The 27026-nt window shown below is 44.0% G+C and overlaps 1 protein-coding gene across 1 annotated transcript; it reads left to right on the forward strand.

Annotated features, from left to right (window-relative positions):
- Window positions 1-349: 349 nt before the first annotated feature.
- Window positions 350-25286, forward strand: LOC117477473 (PDZ domain-containing protein 4-like). Its single transcript, XM_034124149.1, has 7 exons — window positions 350-835; window positions 14703-14955; window positions 15979-16076; window positions 16836-16934; window positions 17012-17074; window positions 18682-18783; window positions 23042-25286. Exons 1-7 carry the CDS (start codon window positions 776-778, stop codon window positions 25001-25003), a joined length of 2637 nt encoding a protein of 878 aa, XP_033980040.1. The 5' UTR covers window positions 350-775; the 3' UTR covers window positions 25004-25286.
- The last annotated feature ends 1740 nt before the right edge of the window (window positions 25287-27026 follow it).

The raw sequence follows: 27026 nt of genomic DNA on the forward strand, positions 1-27026 counted from the left end.
CGCAGCTTATCTCAGCTGCACAGTGACGGCTTAGAGATCCTGACTAATGTGCACCGCTCACCCTGCCCTACTTAAAAGTTAAATTAGGAAAGACTTCTAACAATGCATTGACCGGGGGAGTGGAGGACGGCGCAGGGCTGTCAGGAGGAGAAGTTATCGCTGCAGACACACTCCTGAAGGGATCCTGGGGGGACAGCAGAGCAAGGAGGAAAAGAGAGGACGGAGGAAAAGAGAGGACGGAGGAAAAGAGAGGACGGAGGAAAGTTCTCTGATAGCTGCATCGCTTGCATTTAAAGAGCAGGGGGCAAGTTTGGCAAACACTCAGGATCAGCGTGAAGGAGTTCAGCTGGAGTTTGGCTGCAAAGATCTGATCGTTCAAGACCAGAACTACTACTAATAAACACTATAGCAAGTGTACTGTATGCTCACTTTTGACATGATCAAACCGTCTGCAAACACAAGCCCAATCTATTCACTGACATGAGCACAAACCCAGCAGAAACACAGTGATCCTGCGATGGAGACAGAAACAAACACGAGGTCTTGCAGCTCCGCATGTGGGTTTCCTCTGGATTACAACACTTGAACTGTGAAGAGGAGGACGAGGAGGAAGAGGAGACAGAGAGTGTACGGGATGTGTTTCTGTGCAGAGGAGCAGTAGATAGTGAACTAGGATCCTGCGCAGGAGGGTGGGGCTCTCCCTCCCGCCACAGACAAAGAGTCCTGCTGTGAGAGAAGTGGTCGTTTTGGAGCGGCACACAATAGAAAAGTCACCATGGGGTGCAACATGTGCGTGGTCCAGAAGCCTGAGGACCAGTACAGAGTCATGTTCCAGGTGAGCTCCGTTCTGCTGTGCATGCCTTTGTGTGTCTGAAGTTGGTTCTCTGTCTCACCTTGGCCCTCTCCCTTTTCAAGTGACAATCAAAGCAGCTCTGATGGACATGTCCTCTTCTTCCATCTGCACAAACAAACAACAACACAATGTTATTATGTTGACACACTCATTTAACCTCACGTTTGATCTGACTGATAATAACTCATTTTGAATCAAAGATACATTTAGCATCTATGAACTCAACTGCTAGAGGAAACAAGTTTAGCAACGACAGGTCATTTATGAATAACAAAACATTACCGCTGTTAGTTACAATATCAGATTTTCACAATTTATGACAAATATTATTGCAATATTTATATGTATATAAAAAAAAATTATATTAAAGGGCCCTATCATGCTTTTTGGGGGTTTTCCCTTTGCTGTAGTGTGTTATACATTATAGGTTTGTGTGCATGTAAATGGTCTGCAAAGGCTAAAATCCCCCCAAAAGTCCAAAAAGTTCAACCCTCCTATTGTCTTCGTGTTCCCCCCCTCCCCCCTTACTTTGGTGTTCATGGTCAAATTTGACCGGTCCTGTTTTAACTGCTATTACATTAACACAAAAACCATTAATCATCACCAAATCTCATTTAACACCCTTTCAAACTGTAAATATTGTATCAGACTACTGGCATACATGAAAAACTGCAGTAAATATACAAAGAATAGACACTGAACATGTATTGCGTGTGCCAGGTGTGATCCATGTGGGGGGATGGGCACATAAGAGCGGGAAATGTGTCAAATTGTTCTGTGTGTGTGTGTGTGTGTGTGTGTGTGTGTGTGTGTGTGTGTGTGTGTGTGTGTGTGTGTGTGTGTGTGTGTGTGTGTGAGTGATCCGATCCGATCCGATCCGATCCGGATAATTCCTTTTCTTTATGGCGGTCACACCATGGGTGTTACAAAGTTGATTAAATCATCCAAAATGCAATGAAAGTGGTGATCAGCAATTGTATATGTTCAAATGTCTGTGAAGGATATCATGAAGCCTTAATGCAATCGAATGTCAAACTAAAAAGTTATGATTGATGAAAGTAGTAAATCGGTCAGATTTGACCTGAAGACAACAGGAGGGTTAAAATGATCCAAAGTGCAAAACGAACACAATCACCCTGATGGATACTGAAAAGGCAACTGGATTAAAAAAATTAAAAATCTACTACATACATAATACACAAGGATAAATATGTATTATAAACATGATATTCAATTAAAATGTTCATGTAATATCACCTTTATCGTACATACTGGTATATTGGAACACCTCAGTCATCGTTATGATTTAATGAAATATAAAACAAGATAATGGCAGAACATGGAGCAATTAAGAAAATCAATTAGGCTAATTAAATCAGAGATTGCATTAGACATGACTGATTGCTTCACATAAAAGCTGCAGGTCATGTGACACATGTAACCCCTCTTGCTCATCTGATATCCCTTTAGAGTAGATGTCCTAAATGATCCCTCTGTACCTGTTGAGCGAGGCTGTGAGTGGCTGCATTGAACTCGGGGAGGATGATGTGAATAATACAGATAATGATCATAATGACACGCTCACAGTGATCACAGTGATCCGGTCAGAGCGAGCAGAGATCAAGTGAGCGAGGCTCAGAGAGAGACGCAGGATGGATGGGATGTTAGAGACGGGATAAAGTCGTATATAGGGGAGAGAGAAAAAAGGGGGTTGCCACGGTTACAGCCTCAGCGACACCCGCCAACCGCGACGTGTGTGTGCGTGTGCGCGCGTGTGTGTGTGTGTGTGTGTGTGTGTGTGTGTGTGTGTGTGTCATCTGGCCGTGCATGGCCTCAGGATGCTTGGTGACTCTGTGAAACACACACTGACCAGAAATAAGTCCCAATGCTTACCAAGCAGGAAACATGCCAAGTGTTCGGGGGTCTGCGGAGCAACATGCAGACGATCTGTGGCTCCTGGAGCTCAGGGGAAGGGGGGGGGGGGGGGGGGGGGGGGTTCTGAGACACATCTGCTGCCAGAGGGGATGCCAAGAGGAGGGGGGGGGGGGGGGGAGGCAGTGTCCAAACAGAGGCAGAATGGTGTGAGTCAGAGAGAGATATAGATCCCAATAGACATAAAAAACCCTCCTCTTCCTGCACCCTTCCTCGGACCCTTCCTCGGACCACACCCATCTTCATTTTAACCCCCCATTTTTATTTGGGGAAGCCAATCCCCTTAGTTTGTCAAAAAGGCACAACATGTACCCCCTAATGACAGAAATATAAACTAGAGAGCATCTAGCCACATGGGGAAATGATACCTCCTTCATTCCTCACTTCCTAACCCCTGCTTCCTCTACACTTCCTCAGACCACACCCATCTTGAACCTGGACATTCATTTGAACTACTCACCTGTAGAGTTTGGTGTCCACATCATGCACAGTTGCAAAGCTATTGCAACGCTAAGAGAGAAAGCAGAGAGGAGGGCTGAGTCACAAGGCAGCAAATGAGTCATCGAGGGAAACAGATCCATATAATGAAAAGACTTCAAAAACACTCCCCTATGGCTCCTATACTTGCATCCACAGACAGAGCGTAAATCACAAGGAGGCAAATCCAAGTCATTTTTTAATGTGCCTAAAATAAACACACTTTACATTGATACGTTGATATTAACAAGACATTGTGACGGGCTCAAACCGGTCATATTGTGCCACTTTTGTCAAGTCTTTCACGAGTTTCTAACCCTCTACTTACGCCACTTTTGCACAGACCATACACATCCTCATTTTAACTCCACCTACACACCTGCAGAGTTTCCTGACTGCATCCTATATGGATATGACTCCATCACAGTCACAAAATCATAACATATATACACACACACGCCCACTTGCTTGAACAACTTGAAGTGCCCCTCAAAATTGTACTGAAGAAACACTTCTTTAATACATGTGTTTCATTCCAATGCATCGCCTGTTATCCCAGATCAGACGGAGCATCTGCACGTGGCTGCAGACGGGCGTGGCGATGAGATGCTGCATGATTCAGAGCATGCACAGCAGTTTTCATGGTGCCTGTAGAGTAGATAAAGTGAGGTGTTGGAGCAGCAAAGCCTGCATATACTGTGGTCCGCTGAGCCTGAAACAGCTCTGCTGGCGGGGAGCAGAGAGCATGAGGCGCAGGTGGAGATCTGAACCAGAGCCACAGCCCTTGGCTTTCAGAGAATTGTGCAAAGAGAATTTATTCACTACAACCTGGAGCTCGGGTTCGGTGCAGGAGGAGTACAAATGTTCTCAATTAATCCCAGAAAACATGCTGGTTTTCACACCGTCTCGTGTAATTATAACAAACACAGAAGTTATTGCTGTGCAGATTAATCAGAAAATCAAGCCAAGCTAAATATGTACTACTGTGTCCAATCAGATTTAATTTTTTTTACATTCCATGGCATTCACATCTTTTGGCTCGGAGCTGTTTCCCTTAACTAACATGAATAATTACCTCTCAAATTAGATGCAGCCTGCTGAGTCTTTAGACAGTAAAACACAGCATGGAACGGCTTGCAGCCGCAGCAGACTGTTACATATCACTACTATCAAAACACTTGGCTTCTCTAGCCAAAGGAATACAACTCATGCATTATACATCGGGCCTCTGCCACACACACACACACACACACACACACACACACACACACACACACACACACACACACACACACACACACACACACACACACACACACACACACACACACACACACACACACACACACACACACACACACACACACACACACACGCACCATTTCAGCCACTCCCTTATGTTTTCCTCTCCTCCATCACTGTTGAAACGGGAGGCTGTTTCCATGGTAACAGCCGTCATTAAACAAGCCCAATGTGCTTTTTTCATTCACAATGTGACACGGAGAGAAACATGCCGACAGCCCAACGAGAGGAAAAAAAGCGCACGAGAATCAATACACACCAATGACCAGCAGCGGGAGACGTGCACGACTGCATTCTCGAGCCCACGTGCACGAGCATTTGTCTACTGTGACATGTCTCCATGCTTTAATGCTCAAAAAGCTCTTTATTTCTCTCATACTGCCTGTGCTGCAGCACCTCTTTTCACCCTCTGTCTGAAACCAGAGCCCAGTCTGCTCTGATTGGTTAGCTGGCCGGCTCTGTTGTGATTGGTCAACCGCTTAGAGATGTCCCGCCCCTTAGCCTATCACGTACAATGTGCGCTAGCCAATAGAAGCATGAGTGTTACATTGTGATGTCACTATGTTCAGGAAGTAAACAAATGTGGATTTTAGCCTTTGCAGACCATTGACATGCACACAAACCTATATAACAAACTACAGGAATGAGCTTCTTTTTTACGTCATTAGTGTTTTTTCTCAGGTGAAGTGCAGGCAGGTGTTTCATGATTTTCCTTGCAGACCTCCAGGCGTGTGATAGACGTGTTCACAAGAAAAAATAGACAGGGAGGAATGTCTTGTTTAATAGGACAGGAGGGTTAGAAAAAGAAAAGGGCCACTGACATATTTCACAGACTGACTCGCTGTTCTTTCATCACCACCATCCAAAAAACCCAAGCCTATGATCCATCTTTTGTTCTTACTGATGAATATATTGATATATTATTTATAATCATATAGTCTGTGCTCCCTCTGAGGCTTGTTAGCTCCGTCGCCATAATTTCAAAGAACGTTTGAAATCGATATCTTCTCGCTGTTATCAGTTTATAATAGGCCTACCACTCCCTGCTTGTTCATTTAAATTAGTTCAGTGATATCAAACAGGGGTTATAGCCGGGTTGGGTCAACATGCAGATTAATAGATTTTCTGAGAGGGTGACTGCTCCAGCCTTCAAAGCACGAGAGATGAGAAAAATCAATTACCGAACAAGTGGAATTCAATATTATATGAGGGCTTGGTGGATGTGTCAGCCATGAAGACGCTTTTCCATCAAATTTACATTAATCCAGGTCTGGGGAAAAAAACTAAAAGTGAAGCCAGTGCAGAAATTCCTGAAAACTGCATTTTATAGAAGATTGTATAGGAGGCGTGTGGCGCAGTGGATAGAACTCTTTAGTTCTCATGAACTAAGTACAGATCGCGTTCACACCAGAATAAGTCCCTGGGGGAGGATTACGGCCCGTCCACACAGCAGCGTTAAAAAATCTTGGAACGCTTCTGCCCATTCACTTTGAATGGGGTGACGTCACTTTGCCTCACTTTTCGCCGAACTGCATTGTGGGCAGCAGAGCGGAGATTTTCAGGATTTCAGGATTCAAAGTTGAGCAATGTTCAACTTTTGAAGCGGAAGTGGAAGCGTCAGCCAATCAAATCCCGTGTATGCAAATCTGACAGTTCAAGTGCTAGCCAATCAAACCGCGTGTATGCTGGGAGAGACATACCGCAGGTCATTTCCTCATATTCCAAAACATGGAGGAGAAATTAGCGGTAGGGAATCACCCGGTGCTTTATGACCAGTCCCTATTTACCTACCGGGATACAAACCGGAGGAGCCAGGCATGGAGGGAGGTGGCAGAGACAGTGGTAGGTTTTCGCCTGTTTGGGGAGTTTATATCCAGTTTACTTCAAACTTTTTTGCTTCGTATGTCGGGGGCGGGAGATTCATGTGATTGGTTGTTGGTGCCTTGCTCGCAAAAAATCCCCAAGCTTCAGATACGCCCACCTCCAAGATTTTTTTAACGCTGCTGTGTGGACGGGCCGTTAGGCAAATTAAGCCGCTGACGTCACTTCTTCTTCTTCTGCTTTGGGTTGACCGGCAGGCAGCAAACAACTTCACAGCGTATACTGCCACCCGGAGTCCCCGGCCGGAAGTCCCCGGAGTTAGGGACTGGCTTCAGTAGAAGCTGCTGGGACTCCCAGCAGCTTCTACTGAAGCCTTCCGAGTAAATCGCCAGAACGCCGACACCTCCTCATCTCCACCGCTCCCATGTTTTCTTTTGTGTTGCCATAAGTTAGTCTCTCTGCGTTTGTGCGCTGGGCTAATGCTAATGCTAATAATGCTAATGCGAGGATAATAAAATGGCGGCTTCACAAAACTTTTGGGAGTTTTACGGGGCGTGGTTTGCATTCCGCCCAGCCAATCAGACATAGGAACCTTTTTCTCCCACGAAAGTCCCTGCTCTCTAGCAGGGACGGGAAAGGGGGTAAAAAGGTTCTCATTAACTCATTTTAGTTCCGGATTTTTTTGGTGTGAACGCAACATTTCGGAACTATATCGGAACTAAAGTGGGAAAAGTACTGCAGTGTGAACACGCCTTATGGTCATGAAGGATGGGTCATGACCGAAAGAACGAGATCGCGGATACAAGCGGCCGAGATGGGTTTTCTCCGCAGGGTTGCTGGCGTCTCCCTTAGGGATGAGGTGAGAAGTTCAGTCATCCGGGAGGGACTCGGAGTTGAACCGCTCCTCCTCCGCGTTGAAAGGAGCCAGTTGAGGTGGTTCGGCACCTAGTAAGGATGCCACCTGGGCGCCTCTCTAGGGAAGAGACCAAGGGGTAGACCTAGGACCAGGTGGAGGGATTATATCTCTTGGCTGGCCTGGGAGCGCCTTGGGATCCCCCAGTCAGAGCTGGTTGATGAGGCCAGGGAAAGGAACGTTTGGGGCTCTCTGCTGGAGCTGCTACCCCCGCGACCCGACCACGGATAAGCGGGAGAAGATGGATGGATGTATAGAAGTCTATGAGAAAGTTATCCCTACTATGAACTTGATTTAATACATCAGCTAACATTTTCCCGATGTGTTTATTTACTCAATCTCTATTTTTAAGTCTTCTTCAATACAGCAGTCTAAGAGAAAATGACACTAATTCTCACTTGATTTGTTAGCTCGGTAAACATGTTTATGATGAGTTCGTGGTGTCAATCTGTAGTTTTGAGTCTTTTTCAATACAGCATTATGTCCATTTTGTAAGCCTTGGTCCAGTTTGGGGTAAAAAAGATGATAAAGCAGCGTATGCTTTAGGGCGTGGCTACCTTATAATTGACTGTTCACTACCACGGCATTGTCCAGTTTGGGCGTTTTCTTCATACGCAAAAGATGAAGTCACGGTGACTAAATGTTCACTTGTTATAAAGATCCGGAGTCAGGTAAAGACCATTTTACGCTGCAGGACAAAAGTCACTATTAGCACACAATTCAGATTATAAATGCAATTGTTTGTGTATGTCTTCCTCCCACTGAAGACTGTGTTTCCATCCCAGCCTGTTGTACAGCTCATGCTGCATTTGCTCTTTAAAGGCCTTTCAGATAAAAACTAATTATGCATCAACCACTTAGTAATTTCCCCTGAGCAGCCATTGTGTGTGTGTTTACATACGAGCGCTGAACCCAGAGCCAGCCTCGATCCATACTTACACGCATTCCTGGAAAGCTTGTTTTCTACATCTCTCCTACATCATTACCCTCACCTCCTCCTCCTCCTCCCATGCACTGCTCTCTACACTTTCAACTCCTTGCATCTCTTTCATCTCTACTCCCTAAACCCCACCCTCAGCTCCACTGAAACCACCCCCGCCCCCCCCCTGCGGTGAATTTGGAGGCTTTGCCATTTTTATGAATTTCAATTCTATTTTTCTAGCACATATATATATGAAGCTGGCGTCTGGGGATGGGTGCCCCACGAGGCTTCACTTATTTGCATTGTCGCTTATAAGCAGCAGATGTACATGTAATGACCTACTAACCAAGAGATAATAGAGAGCAGAGCATGTGAGAGTCTAATGGATTCTCAATCACGTCTAACACACATAGCATTACCCTGCATGAAGTCATCTTCAAAGCAATCCCTGCACCTCTCATTGATAATGAATGAGAACCCCCCCCTCGCCCCTCTCTCAGTATTCATACCTGTCACTCATGACCTGGGTTTCCTGCTAGCCCCTCTCGAGCCGTGCTCACAAGAACACTGTAACAGAATTTCGCATTCAATTACAGAAAACTACGGGCAGCTATTTGCCGGCATTAAACCGTTTTTCTATAGTGCACAAACTGCAACGGTTAAATACCTTAAAAAAACATTACAGTACTGTGCTGTATCGAATACAGGCTTTCGAGTATATTTCAGCTGACCGTTATACTATTATTTTAGTGTTCCCACTGTAATCTCCAAAAACACGTCATTACTGTAAGATTCATTAAAACTCAAATCTGTTTTTAAGCAAATCATTTAAGTTAAAAAGGAAACATTTTGTAAACACCTTGCTAGCACAGAAAGGGCTTGGACAAGAGATGGCCTGAATATGAACATTTACAGTAGTCCTCTGTATTTACAAAAAACTGTAGAGTAATGTACCGAATTCTCCGTATTCTTACAGCAATTTGTACCACAAAAGATAGGCTGAGATCGAAATGCAGGATGTGTTTTTCCTCTAATGAAACATGCACCCTACACAGAGTAAATCCCTTCATCACCAACAGGCCGTGTAGCGTGGAAGCATCTTATTTGTCTCAGAGAACAAGAAGCTCATTAAGAGAGGCAGAAAGATTTATGAAGGGACATTAGTGTGAGGAAGGACACACACACACAAGGAGATGGACCGGCTGAAATAAGTGGGAATAGAGGAGGGTGAGGAGGAGGAGGGGGGAGTCTTCTTCTCCAGGGGAAGAGACGGAGACAGAACTGCTGATGCAGCACGATGTGAGAACACCAGAGTCTGGAGGAAACTGATATGTGCCGAACGAGAGAGTGTAAGGGAAGACATAAGGGGGAGAAATGGGAGGAAGAAGGTTGAAAATAAAGTCAGACTTTCAGGCGAATTATGCTAGTTTGATTTAGTCTCAAAAAGTTATCGTTTAAGCTCAACGTTTCAAAACATTACAATTGTTTCTCCTCTCCATGTTTGCCTTTATTCCTGGCCCTAATACTCTCCACTTTATTCTCAACTTTTGGATTTGTTCTGGATATTGAAACATTCAACATTCAAATGTTATGTTTAACACTTTAACTTCATTCTCAACATCTTGATTTTTTCCTCTAAAAACATCCACCTCTGATTTGTATTGTTTTACTGAATGTTTGACCTTGTTCTCCACAAACTGACAAAATGTTAAAAAAAATCCCTATCAATTTGTTTTGTTAATGCTTTCTAGTTTTTTACAGATTCTCAAGGTTGCAAGAAACACTCCTTTAATTGTTCCCACTTACACTGGCCCTGGTACTCTAAATGTGACTTTATTCTCAATTAGTTTTGAGTGTTGGATATTTGCAACACTTCGATTTTATTATAATATCAAACAACCAAAGAAAACCTGTTTTATTTGAGTGTTCCCACTGCCTGGTTCTTATACTGAACGTGTGACTTTGTTCTCCACAATTTCACAACATTAAAAAAAAAAAAACGTCCCTTTCAACATTTATTTAATACTTGGCAGTAATTCTGAAAAGCTGCCCTTATTTTTGACATGAAACAAATGTTCCTTTTTACCGTTATGTCAGGCCCTTTGTCCTCTTCGGGAGAAATGGTGAGGGATGGAGAAAGAGATTAGAGAGGGGAATACATGTGAACATGGAAACTACATTGGCCGAGCAGAGAGGAGATAAACCAGAGGGCTGATGGTGCTGGTGTGATGGTGGTGTGATGGTGCTGGTGAGATGGTGGTGTGATGGTGTGATGGTGCTGGTGAGATGGGGTGGTGATGGTGTGATGGTGCTGGTGAGATGGTGGTGTGATGGTGTGATGGTGCTGGTGAGATGGTGGTGTGATGGTGTAATGGTGATGGTGGTGTGATGGTGGTGTGATGGTGTAATGGTGGTGTGATGGTGGTGGTGGTGTGATGGTGTAATGGTGTGGTGGTGGTGTAATGGTGGTGGTGGTGGTGTAATGGTGGTGGTGGTGGTGTGATGGTGGTGGTGGTGGTGGTGTGATGGTGTAATGGTGGTGGTGGTGTAATGGTGTGGTGGTGATGGTGGTGGTGGTGTGATGGTGTAATGGTGGTGGTGTGATGGTGTAATGGTGGTGGTGGTGTGATGGTGGTGTGGTGGTGGTGTGATGATGGTGTGATGGTGGTGGTGGTAGTGGTGGAGTGATGGTGGTGATGGTGTAATGGTGGTGGTGTGATGGTGGTGTGATGGTGTAATGGTGGTGGTGGTGTAATGGTGGTGGTGTGATGGTGTAATGGTGGTGGTAGTGTGATGGTGGTGGTGGTGTGATGGTGTGATGTTGTGTTGGTGTGTGTGATGGTGTGATGGTGGTGTGATGGTGTAATGGTGGTGGTGGTGTGATGGTGGTGGTGGTGTGATGGCATACTTGCCAACCCTCCCGATTTTCGCGGGAGACTCCCGATTTCATTGCCCTCTCCCGGTTTCCTCCCGGGGTCATATTTCTCCCGCATTTCTCCCGATTTCTGACAAAATCAGATTTACTCAGGACTGTTTCCACTCGGACTTTAATACAGCTACACCATTGTTTGGTTTCCATGGTAGCGTAGCGCGCGCAACTGAAAGTCTGAGAGGGTGAGGAAGATAGTCACAGCAAACAGAACAAGAATCGACAATTCTACCCTCTGCTCACTCCTTTCCTGTAAATACAGGTCCAGCCCACACATATGGTGCTACAGGCCGCAAGGCAGTGCACTTACAACTACAATAAGCATGTTAATGTTAATCTAATACAGCTCCGGCGATCCACTAGCCCCCCCCCCCCGCGGTGGTTTTGGAAATGCTCCCGATTTCTGAGGTCTCAAGGTTGGCAAGTATGTGTGATGGTGTAATGGTGGTGGTGGTGTGATGGTGGTGGTGGTGGTGTGATGGTGGTGTGATGATGGTGGTGGTGGTGGAGTGATGGTGGTGTGATGGTGGTGGTGTGATGGTGGTGGTGTGATGGTGGTGGTGGTGGAGTGATGGTGGAGTGATGGTTCAAGATTCAAAGATTCAAAGGTTTTATTGTCATATGCACAAAGCTACAGTGTAGAAATAGCAATTAAATTCTTCTGACCTGAGCTCCTCCAACAATGCAACATATATAATAAAATACAAATGGTGCTGGTGTGATGGTGGTAGTGGTGTGATGGTGGTAGTGGTGTGATGGTGTAATGGTGACAGTGGTGTGACAGTGGTGTGACGGTGGTGCTGGTGTGATGGTTTGATGGAGACCACAGGGAGCAAAGGGCTGAATGTATCAAGACAGTTTCTGTGCTCGGCTGCACAGGGGAACATTGATTTGACATGCAATTACTGGAAGGGGACAAGAGGAGAGAGAGGGGGGGAGAGAGAGAGAGAGAGAGAGAGAGAGAGAGAGAGAGAGAGAGAGGCTTACAGATGTGGAGAGTCAGACAGCCAAGGTCAGAGACTGAGAGTGAATGAAACTCCACAAAGGACGTCTGCAAACATCATCATGAGCTGTCTGTCTCCTCTCATCAACTCAAGAGGGTGAGAGAAACTCTCTGGAGGGAACACAGGGATTTCAGCCTCTGCAGACCATTTACATGCACTAAAACATAATAACACACTACAGGAAAGAGAAAACCCCCAAAAAGCAAAATAGGGCCTCTTGAAATGAATCCCCTTTGGAGGAAAATGTCCAGCATATGTTATCTGAATATATCTGGAAAGAGAATCCACAAAAAAGGAAAGATAACAGTGTTTCCAATCAGGAGGAGCAGAGACACGACTCTGATGAACTACAGGAACTCTGATGAACTACAGGAACTCTGATGAACTACAGGAACTCTGATGAACTACAGGAACTCTGATGAACTACAGGAACTCTGATGAACTACAGGAACTCTGATGAACTACAGGAACTCTGATGAACTACAGGAACTCTGATGAACTACAGGAACTCTGATGAACTAAAGGAACTCTGATGAACTACAGGAACTCTGATGAACTAAAGGAACTCTGATGAACTACAGGAACTCTGATGAACTACAGGAACTCTGATGAACTACAGGAACTCTGATGAACTACAGGAACTCTGATGAACTACAGGAACTCTGATGAACTACAGGAACTCTGATGAACTACAGGAACTCTGATGAACTAAAGGAACTCTGATGAACTACAGGAACTCTGATGAACTAAAGGAACTCTGATGAACTACAGGAACTCTGATGAACTACAGGAACTCTGATGAACTACAGGAACTCTGATGAACTAAAGGAACTCTGATGAACTACAGGAACTCTGATGAACTACAGGAACTCTGATGAACTACAGGAACTCTGATGAACTACAGGAACTCTGATGAACTACAGGAACTCTGATGAACTACAGGAACTCTGATGAACTAAAGGAACTCTGATGAACTAAAGGAACTCTGATGAACTACAGGAACTCTGATGAACTACAGGAACTCTGATGAACTAAAGGAACTCTGATGAACTACAGGAACTCTGATGGACTACAGGAACTCTGATGAACTAAAGGAACTCTGATGAACTAAAGGAACTCTGATGAACTACAGGAACTCTGATGAACTAAAGGAACTGCATTTTGAGTTTAGTTGACTTTAGTGACTCTCCTCCACTGCCTTCCTGTTGAACATCTCAGCATCTATAGTTTAAAGTTAAGAAACCAAGTAGATACAGATACAGTTTCCAAATCTTTGTCTGTTTCTTGTTGTCATTTTTGTCTTTCTTTCTTCACCTGTACCACTAACCCTCCTTTAATCCCCCTCCTCTCCTCCTCTCCCTACAGTATGTGCAATATATATATATATGCCGTTAATAGCCGCTTTCACACCAAGTACTTTGCCGTACTAAGTGCCGGCACTTAGTGCCAGGGAACTAAGTACAGATCGCGTTCACACCGGAATAAGTTCCCTGAGGGAAGATTAAGCAAATGAGCCGCTGACGTCACTTCGTCTTCTTCTGCTTTGGGTTTACTGGCAGGCCACAAACAACTTCACGGCGTATACTGCCACCCGAAGTCCCCGGCCGGAAGTCCCCGGAGTTGGGGACTGGCTTCAGTAGAAGCTGCTGGGACTCCCCGTTATTCTGTCTCCGTTGGTGCGCGGGGCTAATGCTAATGCTAATAATGCTAATGCCACAAATACAATGGCGGCTTCACAAAACTTTTCAGAGTTTTACGGGGTGTGGTTTGCAATTCGCCCAGCCAATAGAAATTGGTACTTTTTTGGTACCACCTCTCTAGCAGGCACTACAAATGGGGCAACATAAGGGGTACTAACGGAACTAAACGGGAAAAGTACGGGGAAAAGTACTCCGGTGTGAACGCGCCTATTAACTGTGCAATATATACCTGGCTGCTATATCTCTCAGAACTGTTACAGGATGTGTATTTTTGTAAATTGTGTAATTAGGGTCTGAGACCAGAGGTCGGCGAAGACCCTATTGTAATCGCTCGCACAGCAAAACACACAAAAACATTGGGAAAAAACGACGGGCGAAAGCACAGAAATACACATCACAACATGGGAGACACACGCGAACACACACGCTCGAATGCGCCCACGTCAGACAATTAATTATTGATATCGATAGGATTATTATTATTTTTACACTTTGAACGCAAATTTGACCCCCGTCGCAACATATATGAAAACTCACCTAAATGTGCACGCGCGTCAGGACTGGTGAAAATAGACGTGTGAAATGGGTTCCGGAACTTTGCGTACAAAATTGCGTATAGGCCACGCCCACTTCAGTTTTTAACGTAAACTCCCCCCACTTTCACTTTCACGTAAACGAACAAAAATCGATGCGTATATCTAGGGTGCGGAATCAAACCAAAAAAGCCTCTTGGAGGTGTATAAAAAAACGTACAGGAAGTCGGCCATTTTAAATTTGATGTTAAAATGCGATTCATCACGATTTGACTCCCTCTCTCCTTTCTCCCCCCCCCCCCCCCCCCCCCCCAAGGTGAATGGAAAGGCTCTATCGCGGCTCTCTGGAGACCCCCCCCTGGACCCCGTGTTGTCCAGCCTCCTGCGGGGGGGGGCCCGGAGGAGAGCCGGGCTGATGGGGGCCCCCGGTGCTCTGATGCCAGTAACCATGGGAACGGCCGACTGTGTGGACAGCTGCACGCAGACAGACATCAGCTTCCAGCACATGTTGACTCTGGGGAGGAGTCAGCATCCCTGTGGAGCCCCCCCGCCCCCCGACACCCCGCCCTCCCCCCCCCGCTGCCGCCGCTGCCGTATCTCTTCGATGAACTGTGAGGATATTATCGCTGTCAAAAAATTGTGTCAGCTCATCGGACGTTTAGATTATAGTTGTTAGAAAAATCTCACTCGTCACCGTCTTGAGCTTCAATCTCAGGATCCATGTATTTGTGATCCTCTCCAGAATGGAAGTAGTCATCACATACAGAGCATCAACTAGTTCCTGAACAGTGTCCTTCACATGCTGATATCCAAGAGAGGGAGTTACACAGTCACAAGATGGAGGAATAGAAAGCAGTATTCAATGTTTACTTCAGATTAGCTCCACGTCAGAAATGATCATGCTTGTCATATGTCTATCTCCATAGAGGCTGAATCATCATGTTAATCACATAGCTATCATATGCCTAAAACAGTCCTGATGCTCTTCTAGGTAATCATACATCCTGTCATGTACACAGCTGCAGTTGGGATACCTTTGTTAGCATGTGTACTCTCATATTGGAAGAGGACATTCAGTATTTTCCCAACAATAGTCCATGGCTTTTTGTTTACACATCTCAAGTTTGAAGTTGATGCTACAATTACTGACATTTATACTTGCCAAACTACTTATTTATTTATTTGTTCGTTTGTATGTATTTATGTATTTATTATTATTTCTATCAGAAAACAAGTTTTTCTTGTGCATAACTTAAGTATAATGTTCAAATTAAAGCAACTATTGCAAAAACAAGAAACATTAATATAGAGGAAATGTAGATTATAGTCATGTGAACAATTATTATAATTATTATTCCTTCCTTGTTTTAACATCTAGATATTTTTATTTTTATTCACACAAACATGCCTGCAGTAGTTAAGGGATTAAACACTGAGCAATTACACACATTTAAGTCCCAGTTTATATTGTTTTGTCTTGTTATGTTTGTTATGTTCCATGTCATATCTTCTTGGTCATTCCCTGCCTTTGTTTCTCAAGTTGTTGTTGAGGTTTAAAGCCCTGATTACTAAAATATTTGGTTGTTTACTTAACCTCCTCAGCTTCATAGAGCCGGTTTACTACGACCCCACGGATTACTTCGACATCGCTCAGCATGAAGTGGACCGCCAGGACGAGCTGGAGTACGAGGTGAGGGTCTTCAAATATATAGAGAGGCGAAGTCCCGCCCATCTACTTCCGACCCATGGGACCTTATTTCGGAAAAATGATGTATTGAAGTCAATGGGGAGAGAAAGATTATCTTTCGATCCCGTTTGAATTGTGCCATGAATTACACATAATGTTTGTCAATCTTAAAAAATCATTTCCATGTCAAAAAAGTCACAGTTTGTCGTAAAACTGTTGAAATATAAGACTATGAAAAATATGCAACTAGAAAGACTACAGATCCCAGATTCCCGGTCCCGCATGCTGGCTCTTAGGAACCGACTAACTCCCCTTGTGTGTATGTACAGCTCTCAACATGCCCAGACGTGGAGTGATTTTCACCTCTTTTAATACTTTACGCCTCATTCTGAAAGAAAGAAGTGAAATGTGCCAACGTGACGGCCGTCTTGGTGTGTGGTGCGAGACGGGAGATGTAGTTCATTGAGCGGTTCACACCAAAAAAAGTGTTACTTCACAGTTTTACCACACATTTTAATTTTTTTAACTTGCAAAATTATCTTTTAAATTGACAAACATCAGATGTGTAATTCGTGGCACAATTCAAACGGGATCGAGAGATAATCTTTCTCTCTCCATTGACTTCAATACATACTTTTTCCGAAATAAGGTCCCATGGGTCGGAAGTAGGGACTTCGCCTCTCTATACATTTAAACTCTACTAATGTACGAGGGGAGACTTTAGATTAAAACTCTACTGTTATCTCTCTTCTTTTGCCTCAGGAGGTGGAGCTGTATAAATGTCGTCAGCAGGACAAACTGGGGCTGACGGTGTGTTACAGGACGGATGATGAGGAGGACCTGGGGATATATGTGGGAGATGTAAGTGAGATGAAACATTTTATTTAACATTTCCTATTTCTTTACACTAAACAACAAATCTTACTTCTTTCCTCCAGGTGAACCCCAACAGCATCGCTGCGATAGATGGACGCATCCGCAAAGGAGACAGAATCCTACAGGTAGGTTTCTAGATATTAGAGTGGGGATAAGATGACTTTATGTCATGCCATTAATAATATTTCTTGTCTTTATTATTCTGTATTGTTTGTCTGTTTTCGTTTGCTCACTGTTGCACTGCAACACCTCATTGCATATTTACAATGACAATAAAGGCTTTCTATTTCATTCTATTCTATTATTTCTACTATTTATAGGTAAAAACGAGAATGATTATAAATCTCCTTTTTCAAGAGTTTTCTTGCCAAAACAAGCAGCAGCACAAATAACACGGTTGCAGACATTAATACAAACAATTTAAGGGAGACAAACTAAGAGTAGGAGAGGTATAAGATATCAAAATGTGTTCAAAACATCTACAGGTGTTTCTGCTTCAATTAATTTAAAATCCCTTAAAATGTTCTTGATGAAAATGAAGTGATTTTGCAGCTGATTCTGAGACGCAGGAGGTGTGTGTGTGTGTGTGTGTGTGTGTGTGTGTGTGTGTGTGTGTGTGTGTGTGTGTGTGTGTGTAGGGCTGAACGATTAATCGACAATTATCAAATCGCAAAGCCTGCGATTTAGCCTTGTGTGTCAGTCATCCACACCAATCAGAATCGCTGTGCTCCACATGTACCAGCCATTGTTAACCAATCAGAAGTGGCCCATGATAGAAGGTGATAGACAGATTGATCCAATCACCTGCCAAGTATTTTTGAAAGTGCCTGCTCTTTTCCAAATGGCTTCCAATGGAGCTTTCCTAGATGGTTTGGTGAAACAAAGCATCTGAGTCAGGTTAGTAATGCTCCATCACATGTTTCACATCTATTACAGGGTGAATCTGAAACTGAAGCTTGACTTTAAAGCAACCCAACGGAAGTTTCATGTAAGTTTAGTTATTTCACTCGTAGCTCGGGCTGCAGGGGTGCTAGAGACGGGAGCACGTTGATACGACCTTCCTAGCCGGAGATATGGCCGCATTTTACAATAAACTTCCGTTGGGTCGCTTAAAAACAAATATCGCAAATCGAATCGCAATATCTGTCAGAAAAATCGCAATTAGATTATTTCCCCAGATCGTGCAGCCCTAGTGTGAGTGTGTGTGTGAGTGTGTGTGTGTGTGTGTGTGTGTGTGTGTGTGTGTGTGTGTGTGTGTGTGTGTGTGTGTGTGTGTATATATATATATGTATCAGAATAAGATCTAGTAGCGAGGAGAATCATTTCCTAGTTTCACAGATAAAGGGAAGAAGAGCAAAGCCAGTGTGGTCGTGAGGCATTTTCATAACCATTCAGCTACCAAGGCGTTCAGATGTGTTTTTACGATAGAAACAGGGGTTGTATAACTCTTCACAACAACAGTTTTTATGACTTATTAATTTGTTATATCACGGACCAAACTGAAACCCCTGGTGCACAATACATCTGGAGTGGAGCCCTTTGAATCCAGCCTTATTAAAGAAACTGATAGCAGTGCAGCATGTCTTCTGAATTCTCTCATCACAGGACGCTGAATATCATTACTCATGCTATTCATCTGCCTATTTCCTGAAGGGTAACTAATTGAATCCAGTCTGGGGTTTAAAGACCCATTAGTTTTCTGACTTCAGCTCCTTTTTATCTCTCCTCTCAGATAAACGGCGTGGACGTCCAGGACAGAGAGGAGGCGGTGGCTCTCCTGACCCGAGAGGACAGCACCAACGTGTCCCTGCTGCTCGCCAGGCCAGAGGTGGAGGTGAGGAAATCAAATATGATGCAGCCTTCAGGGAGGAAGGCTGAGAAATGAACCTAAAAACTGACCTTCCTCTGCTTATTTTTAGCAGGAAATCAGTGGTGGACAGAAACTAAGATAATTGACCTAAATGACCCTAATTACAATACAATAATGAAATACTACATACGACTCAGAAATGGCTCATACTGAATAACGAGTACTTTCACTTTTGTGACTTCATTATATTTTGATCCAATGCAAACACTTTTGACTCTTAACTGTGTATTTTTGCACTGTAGCATTCCTACTTGTACTCCCTCTGGGATCACAGAGATGTTATCCTTTGCAGACCATTTACATGCACTCAAACCTATAAAACACACTAATAGCTCTTCAAGGGAAAATTCAAGAGTCCTTCTTTTACGTTTGTAATTTAACAATGGTGTCAGTAAAAATCTACGTTCTAGTGTCATGTTGTATCTCTACAGGTCACTGTGCAGACGCGTGTTATTGAGGGTTGTCTGGTGTGTGTCATATCTGCATCACTTTGACCTTGAGCGAAACAACATTAGCTCTGTGAGCACACACACTATTTGTCTCCCCCCCCCCCTCACACACACTATCTGTGTACTCATCATGTTTCTACAGCTCACGCTTTCTCTGCAGGATACTGAGTAGAGCACATACTCTTTCTCCGTTTCTGTTTCTTCTACCTTTATATAACTAGGCTCAGCAGTGGACTAATGATGTCTAAGTGGATTACCTCTGCTCAAGTACAAGTCCTGTAATCACAATGTTATGTATAATCTCAATCTCAATCTTTATTTATTTATATAGCACATTTAAAACAACCTTCAGTTGACCAAAGTGCTGTACAGGCAATACATATTAAATAACACAATGGGAGTACAATAATAAAACAATAATTAAAAACATGATAAAAAGCACAATAACTAGAAAAATATTTTTAAAAAACACATACAAATGTAAAAATGTAATGTTCAACTAGTATTAAAAGCCAGTGCACAATATATAAGCATGCACATGTACCTAAAGTACAGATTATTGGATTATAATTAGTGATGCTTTAATGTGTTTATCATGTTTATGTCGCTTCTGATAAGAGGATCTGATATATTTTGTTTAATTCACAAATAAATCAGTATAATGTTATCTTAACCCATAAAAACACATTATATATCATTTGTGTTTTACGTATATTTTCCATTTTTTTGTCGTCGTATTACGACAATGCACATTAATAAACATGGCTGTAAATGAGCCAAGTTAAAAAGCCAATAATAATAACAACATAGAGGATGCAGGACATATTAAAACAATCTAATCTTAATATAAAATAAATACTAATTGATCAGAATCTTACAAAAAAACTCAAGGTGTAAATAAATTAAATATATATTTGTGTGAAATACAATATTTGCATATAAAATCTGGTGGAGAAAAAACATAACATAGCAGGAAATGGAAATACACAAGTTAAAGTGGACCTATCATGCTATATTTGAATAATATAGTGTAGGACCATACCTATATAAGGCATATTTATACTTTTTTTTTTTCAAAATACCAAACAGATCATGCATTTTAGCCATGCCTCATTTTTGCTCAATTTGACATTTTCTAGCTCTGTTTTGGCAAGGGTTGATTCTGTGAGAACAGCACCATCTACAGGCCTGGCATATGTACTACAGCGTCTCCAGCGTTTTCGAACGGCAATGCCGTGGCTGTCTCCTCCTGATTGGTGGAGTTGGCCCAATAGCCGTAGCGCCACCGTCCTGACGTCAGGACAGTGTTCAAATCTGGATCAGTTTTTATCAGATCCGTTGCAGCCCCTTTTTTTTAGAGATTTGGGTATGGAGGAAAATAGAGAGGGTTGTGTTTTCTGACACTTGGTGAGTTCCCTGGAACACCGGGGACACATATTCATGTATAAAAGACGTACAAAAGTGCATTTTGCATGATAGGTCCCCTTTAAGTACAAATCAAAATTGTACTTAGTAAGTTTAGATTAGCTTTTGTCCACCACTGCCCAGGCATGTACTGATTTATTGCTAAAACATAAGGTGAGGAAGGTCAGTTTTTAGGTTCATTTCTCAGCCTTCCTCTCCTGAAGTATACATCATATGTAATTTCCTATATATTTATGTAAAATACAATATTTGCCAATGAAATCTGGTGAGGCATTATTGTGTTGTTGCTTTAGTGTTCAACTTGATGGGTTGAAGGTTGGGTTTATTTGAATTGACAACATATACTGCAGAGTAGCTTAACCTATAATAATAAATCATAATTTAGTAGTTTAATTGTATTTCATATGAATAATTTAAATCGGAAAAATAGCTAGTATCTTAAGCTTTAAAATGAACGTAGTGGAGGAAAAAGTACAACATTTGTCTCCAAAATGTAGAAAGTCTCACGATGTGAAAATAGTTAAGTAAAGTACCTTACATTTGTACTTAATTACAGTACTTGAGTAAATGTACTTTATTACATTCCTCCATTGTTAAAATGAGCCAGACAGGATCACAACAATCTGTATTCTGGCTGCGTTTGTGCAGAAGGAGCTAAAGGGCAGATTTAAAAGGCTCATTAAAATGGTTGGAAGTCAAACACACATTCCCACCCACACACACACACACACACACACATTCCCACCCACGCACACACACGCCTTTAAATATGTCCTTGCATTGAGAGATGAGCCCAGCTATAGCCTGTGAAAGGCTGGCAGGATGTGTATCGCTCCGGCTGGCGCTGCATTAGGATGCAGGGGAGCGAGGAGGAGTCATCAGAGGGAGAAACGCACGAGCAGATTAAAGCCTGATCGTTTGTCTTCAGGGAGGAACAGAGAGAGGTTTTCAGATAATAAGAACGAAGATAATCAATAGTTTGTCTGAAGTCTGCACGCCGCTCACGTTCAAATCAGACCAATTAGCCGAGATCTACTGCGCTCTCTCTGAGGAGAGTTCGCTCTGTGTCTGATCAGCTTCTGCCATCAAAACAGCTCGGAGAGAACAAGATGACAATTAAATATTATGCATATTTTAAAGATAGAAACATTCTGGATATGTATTGTCTAAACTTTCAATTAAACATCTTCTACTTATTGTGTGCAGTGATGGGATGTAATGAAGTACATAAGGCCAAGTGCTGTAGTAAAACAATTGAGGAGCTTTACCTTAGTTTTTATTTTATTTTATGCTAATACTCTCCTACATTTTGAAAGCCAAAATTGTACTTCTTACTCTACTACATCTACTTTACAGATTTAGATCATTGTTACACATTGAAATCAACCCAGCAGTATATAAAGTATGTCAAATAAACCCCACCTTTGCAACACTGACGTGATGAACACATTAATGCAACAATAATTACAATCCAATTATCTATATGTAATTCTGAAATGGGTCATTTTGCATAATTAGTACTTTTACTTTTGGTACTTGAAGTATATGTTGATGCTCATACTTGTTGTACTTTAATATTTGACCAGATGTTTCCATTAAGTCAGCAACAGTAGCAGCTCTGAACAACAGTCCTTATAAATATTAAATCTATGCATCTCTCTGGAAAAATCGAATTTCTTCCTATCGAGTAGCTCATGTTTGGTTGTTTTTGGAACAATATTTACCTAGTTGCAATGGAAATCAATAGAAACCAAATAAAGCAGCAGTGTTTAACCGATATTACAATCTCACACAGCACTGGCTCCATCTAGTGGCAGGAAAGGGAACTGCTACACATCAGTTATAGGAAATGCTGTAGTCAACTTCAGAGATAGTTCACATGGTGAGGAAGTAAAGGTGTATGGTGTATGGCTTGTACATATCTTTTTTTATATATAAGTATTTGTATGTTTTTATATTTATTGCACCTTCTTTAAATATATTTAATTCTTAAATAGAGCAGGAAAACCAATTTAAAGTATTCTGATTCAGAAGTAGCAGCATATATTAAAAAAGTTGTGTAAAACGTTGTCTGAGAAAATACTTGTCCTTTGTCTGGTCATCTTTACGCCTTCTGCCATTCGACCAAGTTCAGCCACCTGTGTCTGACTGTGTTTGTGTGTGAATACTCACCTGTATTTGTAAAAGTGCTTTCTCCAGTTGTAAAGACTGGAAAAAGCACTATATTAATAAATGCATTGGATTTGACATTGCATATAAGCATTGCAACAAGTCTAACAAAATACTTTTCCTTTGTCTCTCCAACTTTACACCTTCTGCCATCGACCACATTTCACCATTACTCCCAGAACGACAACCAGCTGGATCCAGACGAGTTGGACTTGGAGCCGGTGGACAACGCTGATCACCTTCCCAGCAGAGCGAGGACCTCCGTTCTGGGCGGTGTTGCAGGTGGAGGTTTACTCCATCGCTCTCTGAACCGAGACTCACCTGATCGGCTGCACGCGGTGCTGAGCAACAGCCAGGAGCTGGACAGCGGTGTCGGTCGAACAGACGAAAGCACTCGCTACGAGGAGTCCTCGGAACACGACCTCCTGGGAGACGATCACACCAGCGCCTCCAACACCAACACAACCAACACCCCCGGCAGCATGAGGAAGTTTCTCTCCGGAAGAGAGGATACACCACCCTTGTTGCACTCCCAGGACCTCCAGTTCAGCACAGACTCCCTCTTAGGACTGGACTGTGGAGGATTCGAGCACGTGGAGCGGACGTATGCGGCCGATCCCGTGAGGATGATGATGCCCGGGCTCACCGAGGAGGAGTGTGAGCGTTACAAGGAGCTCCTGGAGATCAAGTGTTACTACGAGAAGAACAGCAATGCTCTGATGCTTCTGGAGGGTCAGGGGCTCGAACAAGAAGAAGGTGAAGGTGGAGGTGGAGGTGGTGGTGGGGTCTCGCTGGATGTGAACAGGAACGAGAGCCTGACGCAGCACGAGATGGCCCTCCTGGAAGAGGAGCTGCGCCACCTGGAGTTCAAGTGTCGCAACATCCTGAGGGCGCAGAAGATGCAGCAGCTGAGGGAGCGCTGCATGAAGGCGTGGCCGCAAGAGGAGAAGAACGGAGCGAGTGGAATAGGAGCCGGACGATTGGACGTGAGTTTGGTCGATGGGGAGTCGTGCCACCACGCGCTGTCGGACATTAACGAGCTCCCAGAGAGGGAACGCTCGGATAAGGACAGCACGAGTGCCTACAACACCGGAGGGGAAAGCTGCAGGAGCACCCCTCTGGTCAACGATCAACACCCGTCACCCTCCACTCAGAGTCTGGAGGGAGGAGAGCCTCTTCTCCCTGCGTCAGGTGTGCATCTCCCAGCCTCACCAAGGCACAAAGAGAGGGGGACGAGGGGCGAAAGAGGAGACAAGACTCAAGCAAACCTGAACCAAACGTACTCCCCGCACTCTCACAGGAAGCGAGCCGACGCCAAGACATCCAGCCCAGGAGTTAAGGTCAGGTCTTTATCCCGGGATAGAGGAACCAGACGGGGCTCAGATGGAGAAGTCAAACGTAATCTCAAACCCACAGGTGAGAGGTCTGGAGGATACAGCGCAGAAAATAGTCCCTACCTGTCCCGCCGTGACACGAAGCCCCAGCAGCACTATCTGAGCTGCATGCAGTTGCGTTCGCCCACCGCCTCCGAGCAACTCATGGATACCTGGGGCGACGACAGCCCGATGAGTTTGGGAAGCACCTGTAAAGACGTCGCTCAGGTACCCTTGTCTCCTCCCCCTCCTCCTCCTCCTCCGCTGCTGCCCGCCTCGCCTCGCATGGAGTGGAAGGTGAAGATCCGCAGCGACGGGTCTCGTTACGTGGCCAAGCGTCCGGTGAGGGATCGCCTCCTGAAGGCCCGCGCCATGAAGATCCGAGAGGAGCGCAGCGGCATGACGACTGACGACGACGCCGTGAGCGAGATGAAGATGGGGCGCTACTGGAGCAAAGAAGAGCGTAAACAGCAGCTGCAGAAAGCCCGAGAGCAAAGGAGGCGTCGGGAGTTCATGATGCAGAGTCGATTGGACTGTTTGAAGGAGCGTGATAGAGATCAGGGTGGTGGTGGAGGTGGACAGCAAGGGGAGACCCAGCAGCAAGAACCCACCACCATTTTGGAGCTGTGCCACCGCAGAAGCATGAAGAAGAGAAGTCGCAGGATCATGGACAACTGGATCACTATTCAGGAGCTGCTGGCCCACGGGAGCAGGTCTGCGGACGGGAAGAAGGTCTACAACCCCCTGCTGTCCGTCACCACAGTCTGAGATGAGACGGGAGGCTGAGAGTAACAAAGAGATTGAGTCAATTCAGTATTCATATGCAGAATCTGCAACGGGACAAGATGTGGGTGTGGGAAGCGTCCCAAGAAGTAATGACCAGTGACGTTTGAGCAAGCTTTGGTTGAATACAAGCTAACAGTTCATGTAAGAAGGAAAAATGCTAAATGTGTTGGACTAAAAAGCAATCTTGCAACCCAGCGCTTATCGTCTGACAAAGATTTAGCTTAAAATTGGACTGTAGTTTGGTTACTTGTACAGTAATGGTCATTGTTTGTTGAATGCAACTTCCTGCTTACGTCTCAAGTTGCCAATTGGACAGTGAATAACGAAAAGCGCCTGGAAAAGGACGTTTTTGCCGGGACAACCGCTGTTGACACTCCCTAGTTACCCCAAGAGGCTTTTTGTCTTCAGAGCAATATCTGATGGGTTTCGAGATTGGTGAGAAATATGTGTTTTGATCGAGACTATTGGAAGAACACGAGCTGCTTTTAGTCAAACTTGGCACCAAAATGTATCTGCAGGCGGGCAAAGATGGTAATATAAAGAAGCACACATTAGGCACCAACGTAAACATTTGGAGGATGCTAATGACGGAAGCTGCCAGAGAGTCGAAGCACACATTTACAATCTTCTTGATTCCAAACTGCAGATGCTTTACATAAATGCAGATTTACAAACGCCACAAAAGAAACGCGGTCATTTTTGAATGCGCTGAATCCATTTCAAACATACGAATGGACTCAGGAAAGGTTTTCCAGACATTTTCACAATGCTTTACCTCTCCTCTCACACGGAAGGACTGTGATCGCTTTGTCTTTCACAGACACTTGAACCAGCTTTTCCGATTTGAATGTCACACAGTCGATGCACAAAACAAAAAGAAGAGGAAAGACACGCAGAGGAAAAGATGAGCATCTTCCTATATAAAGGAGAGATGGCACCCCCTGCGGTTTAGCCATTAGAGGAGTGTTGCACAAAAGTAGTTTTTGCAGGCCTCTACATTTGTATGAAGGAGAGAATGGAGGAAAATCTAAAGTGGGGCTGAGAACAATGTGAACACATGAGCAAAAAGCCACTTCTGTGCCATAAAACTGTATATTTAGAGTCCGTTTGCTGAAGGACATTTTTCAAAAGGACATTGTGTGCCGGTGGATGTAGTTAAATCGTCTTCATTCTTGTAGTCTTCATGTACAAATGCTCCTTTAGGCGCTTTCACACCCGAGTACTTTTCCACTTACTTTTCCCGTTTAGTTCCAATAGTTCCTGAGATTTTGCGTTCACACCAAAAAGAGAACTTAGTTCATGAGAACTTTTACCCCCTTTTCAGTAGGCGCTTTCACACCGGAGTACTTTTCCCGTTTAGTTCCGATAGTGCCTGGAATTTTGCGTTCACACCAAAAAGAGAACTTAGTTCAGAGAACTTTTCCCCCATTTTTAGTGCCTGCTAGAGGTGGTACTTTCCTGGGGAGAAAAAAGTACCAATTTCTGATTGGCTGGGCGAATTGCAAACCACGCCCCGTAAAACTCTGAAAAGTGTTTTGAAGCCGCCATTGTATTTGCTGGCATTAGCATTATTAGCATTAGCATTAGCCCCGCGCACCAACGGAGAGAGAATAACTTATGGCAACACAAAATAAAACATGGTAGCGGTGGAGTGATGAGGAGGTGTCGGCGTTCTGGCGATTTACTGGGAAGGCTTCAGTAGAAGCTGCTGGGAGTCCCAGCAGCTTCTACTGAAGCCAGTCCCCAACTCTGGGGACTTCCGGCCGGGGACTTCGGGTGGCAGTATACACCGTGAAGTGGTTTGCGGCCTGCCAGTAAACCCAAAGCAGAAGAAGAAGAAATGACGTCAGCGGCTTCATTTGACTAATCTTCCCTCAGGGAACTTATTCCGGTGTGAACGCGATCTGCTCTTTAGTTCCATAGGGTACTAAGTGCTGGGAACTAAGTACGGCAAAGTACTTGGTGTGAAAGCGGCTTTTGTTTTGATACAGGACGGCATTGTCTC

Source organism: Trematomus bernacchii, unplaced genomic scaffold (genome assembly GCF_902827165.1).
Source record: "Trematomus bernacchii unplaced genomic scaffold, fTreBer1.1, whole genome shotgun sequence".
Classification (NCBI taxonomy): domain Eukaryota; kingdom Metazoa; phylum Chordata; class Actinopteri; order Perciformes; family Nototheniidae; genus Trematomus; species Trematomus bernacchii.

Excerpts from the sequence above, each read along its gene's own strand:
- LOC117477473 (XM_034124149.1), top strand. The coding sequence starts at position 776 with ATGGGGTGCAACATGTGCGTGGTCCAGAAGCCTGAGGACCAGTACAGA. Across the intron at positions 16,077-16,835 it reads AGGACGAGCTGGAGTACGAG|GAGGTGGAGCTGTATAAATG; the intron begins GTGAGGGTCTTC and ends CTTTTGCCTCAG. Across the intron at positions 18,784-23,041 it reads TCGCCAGGCCAGAGGTGGAG|AACGACAACCAGCTGGATCC; the intron begins GTGAGGAAATCA and ends CATTACTCCCAG.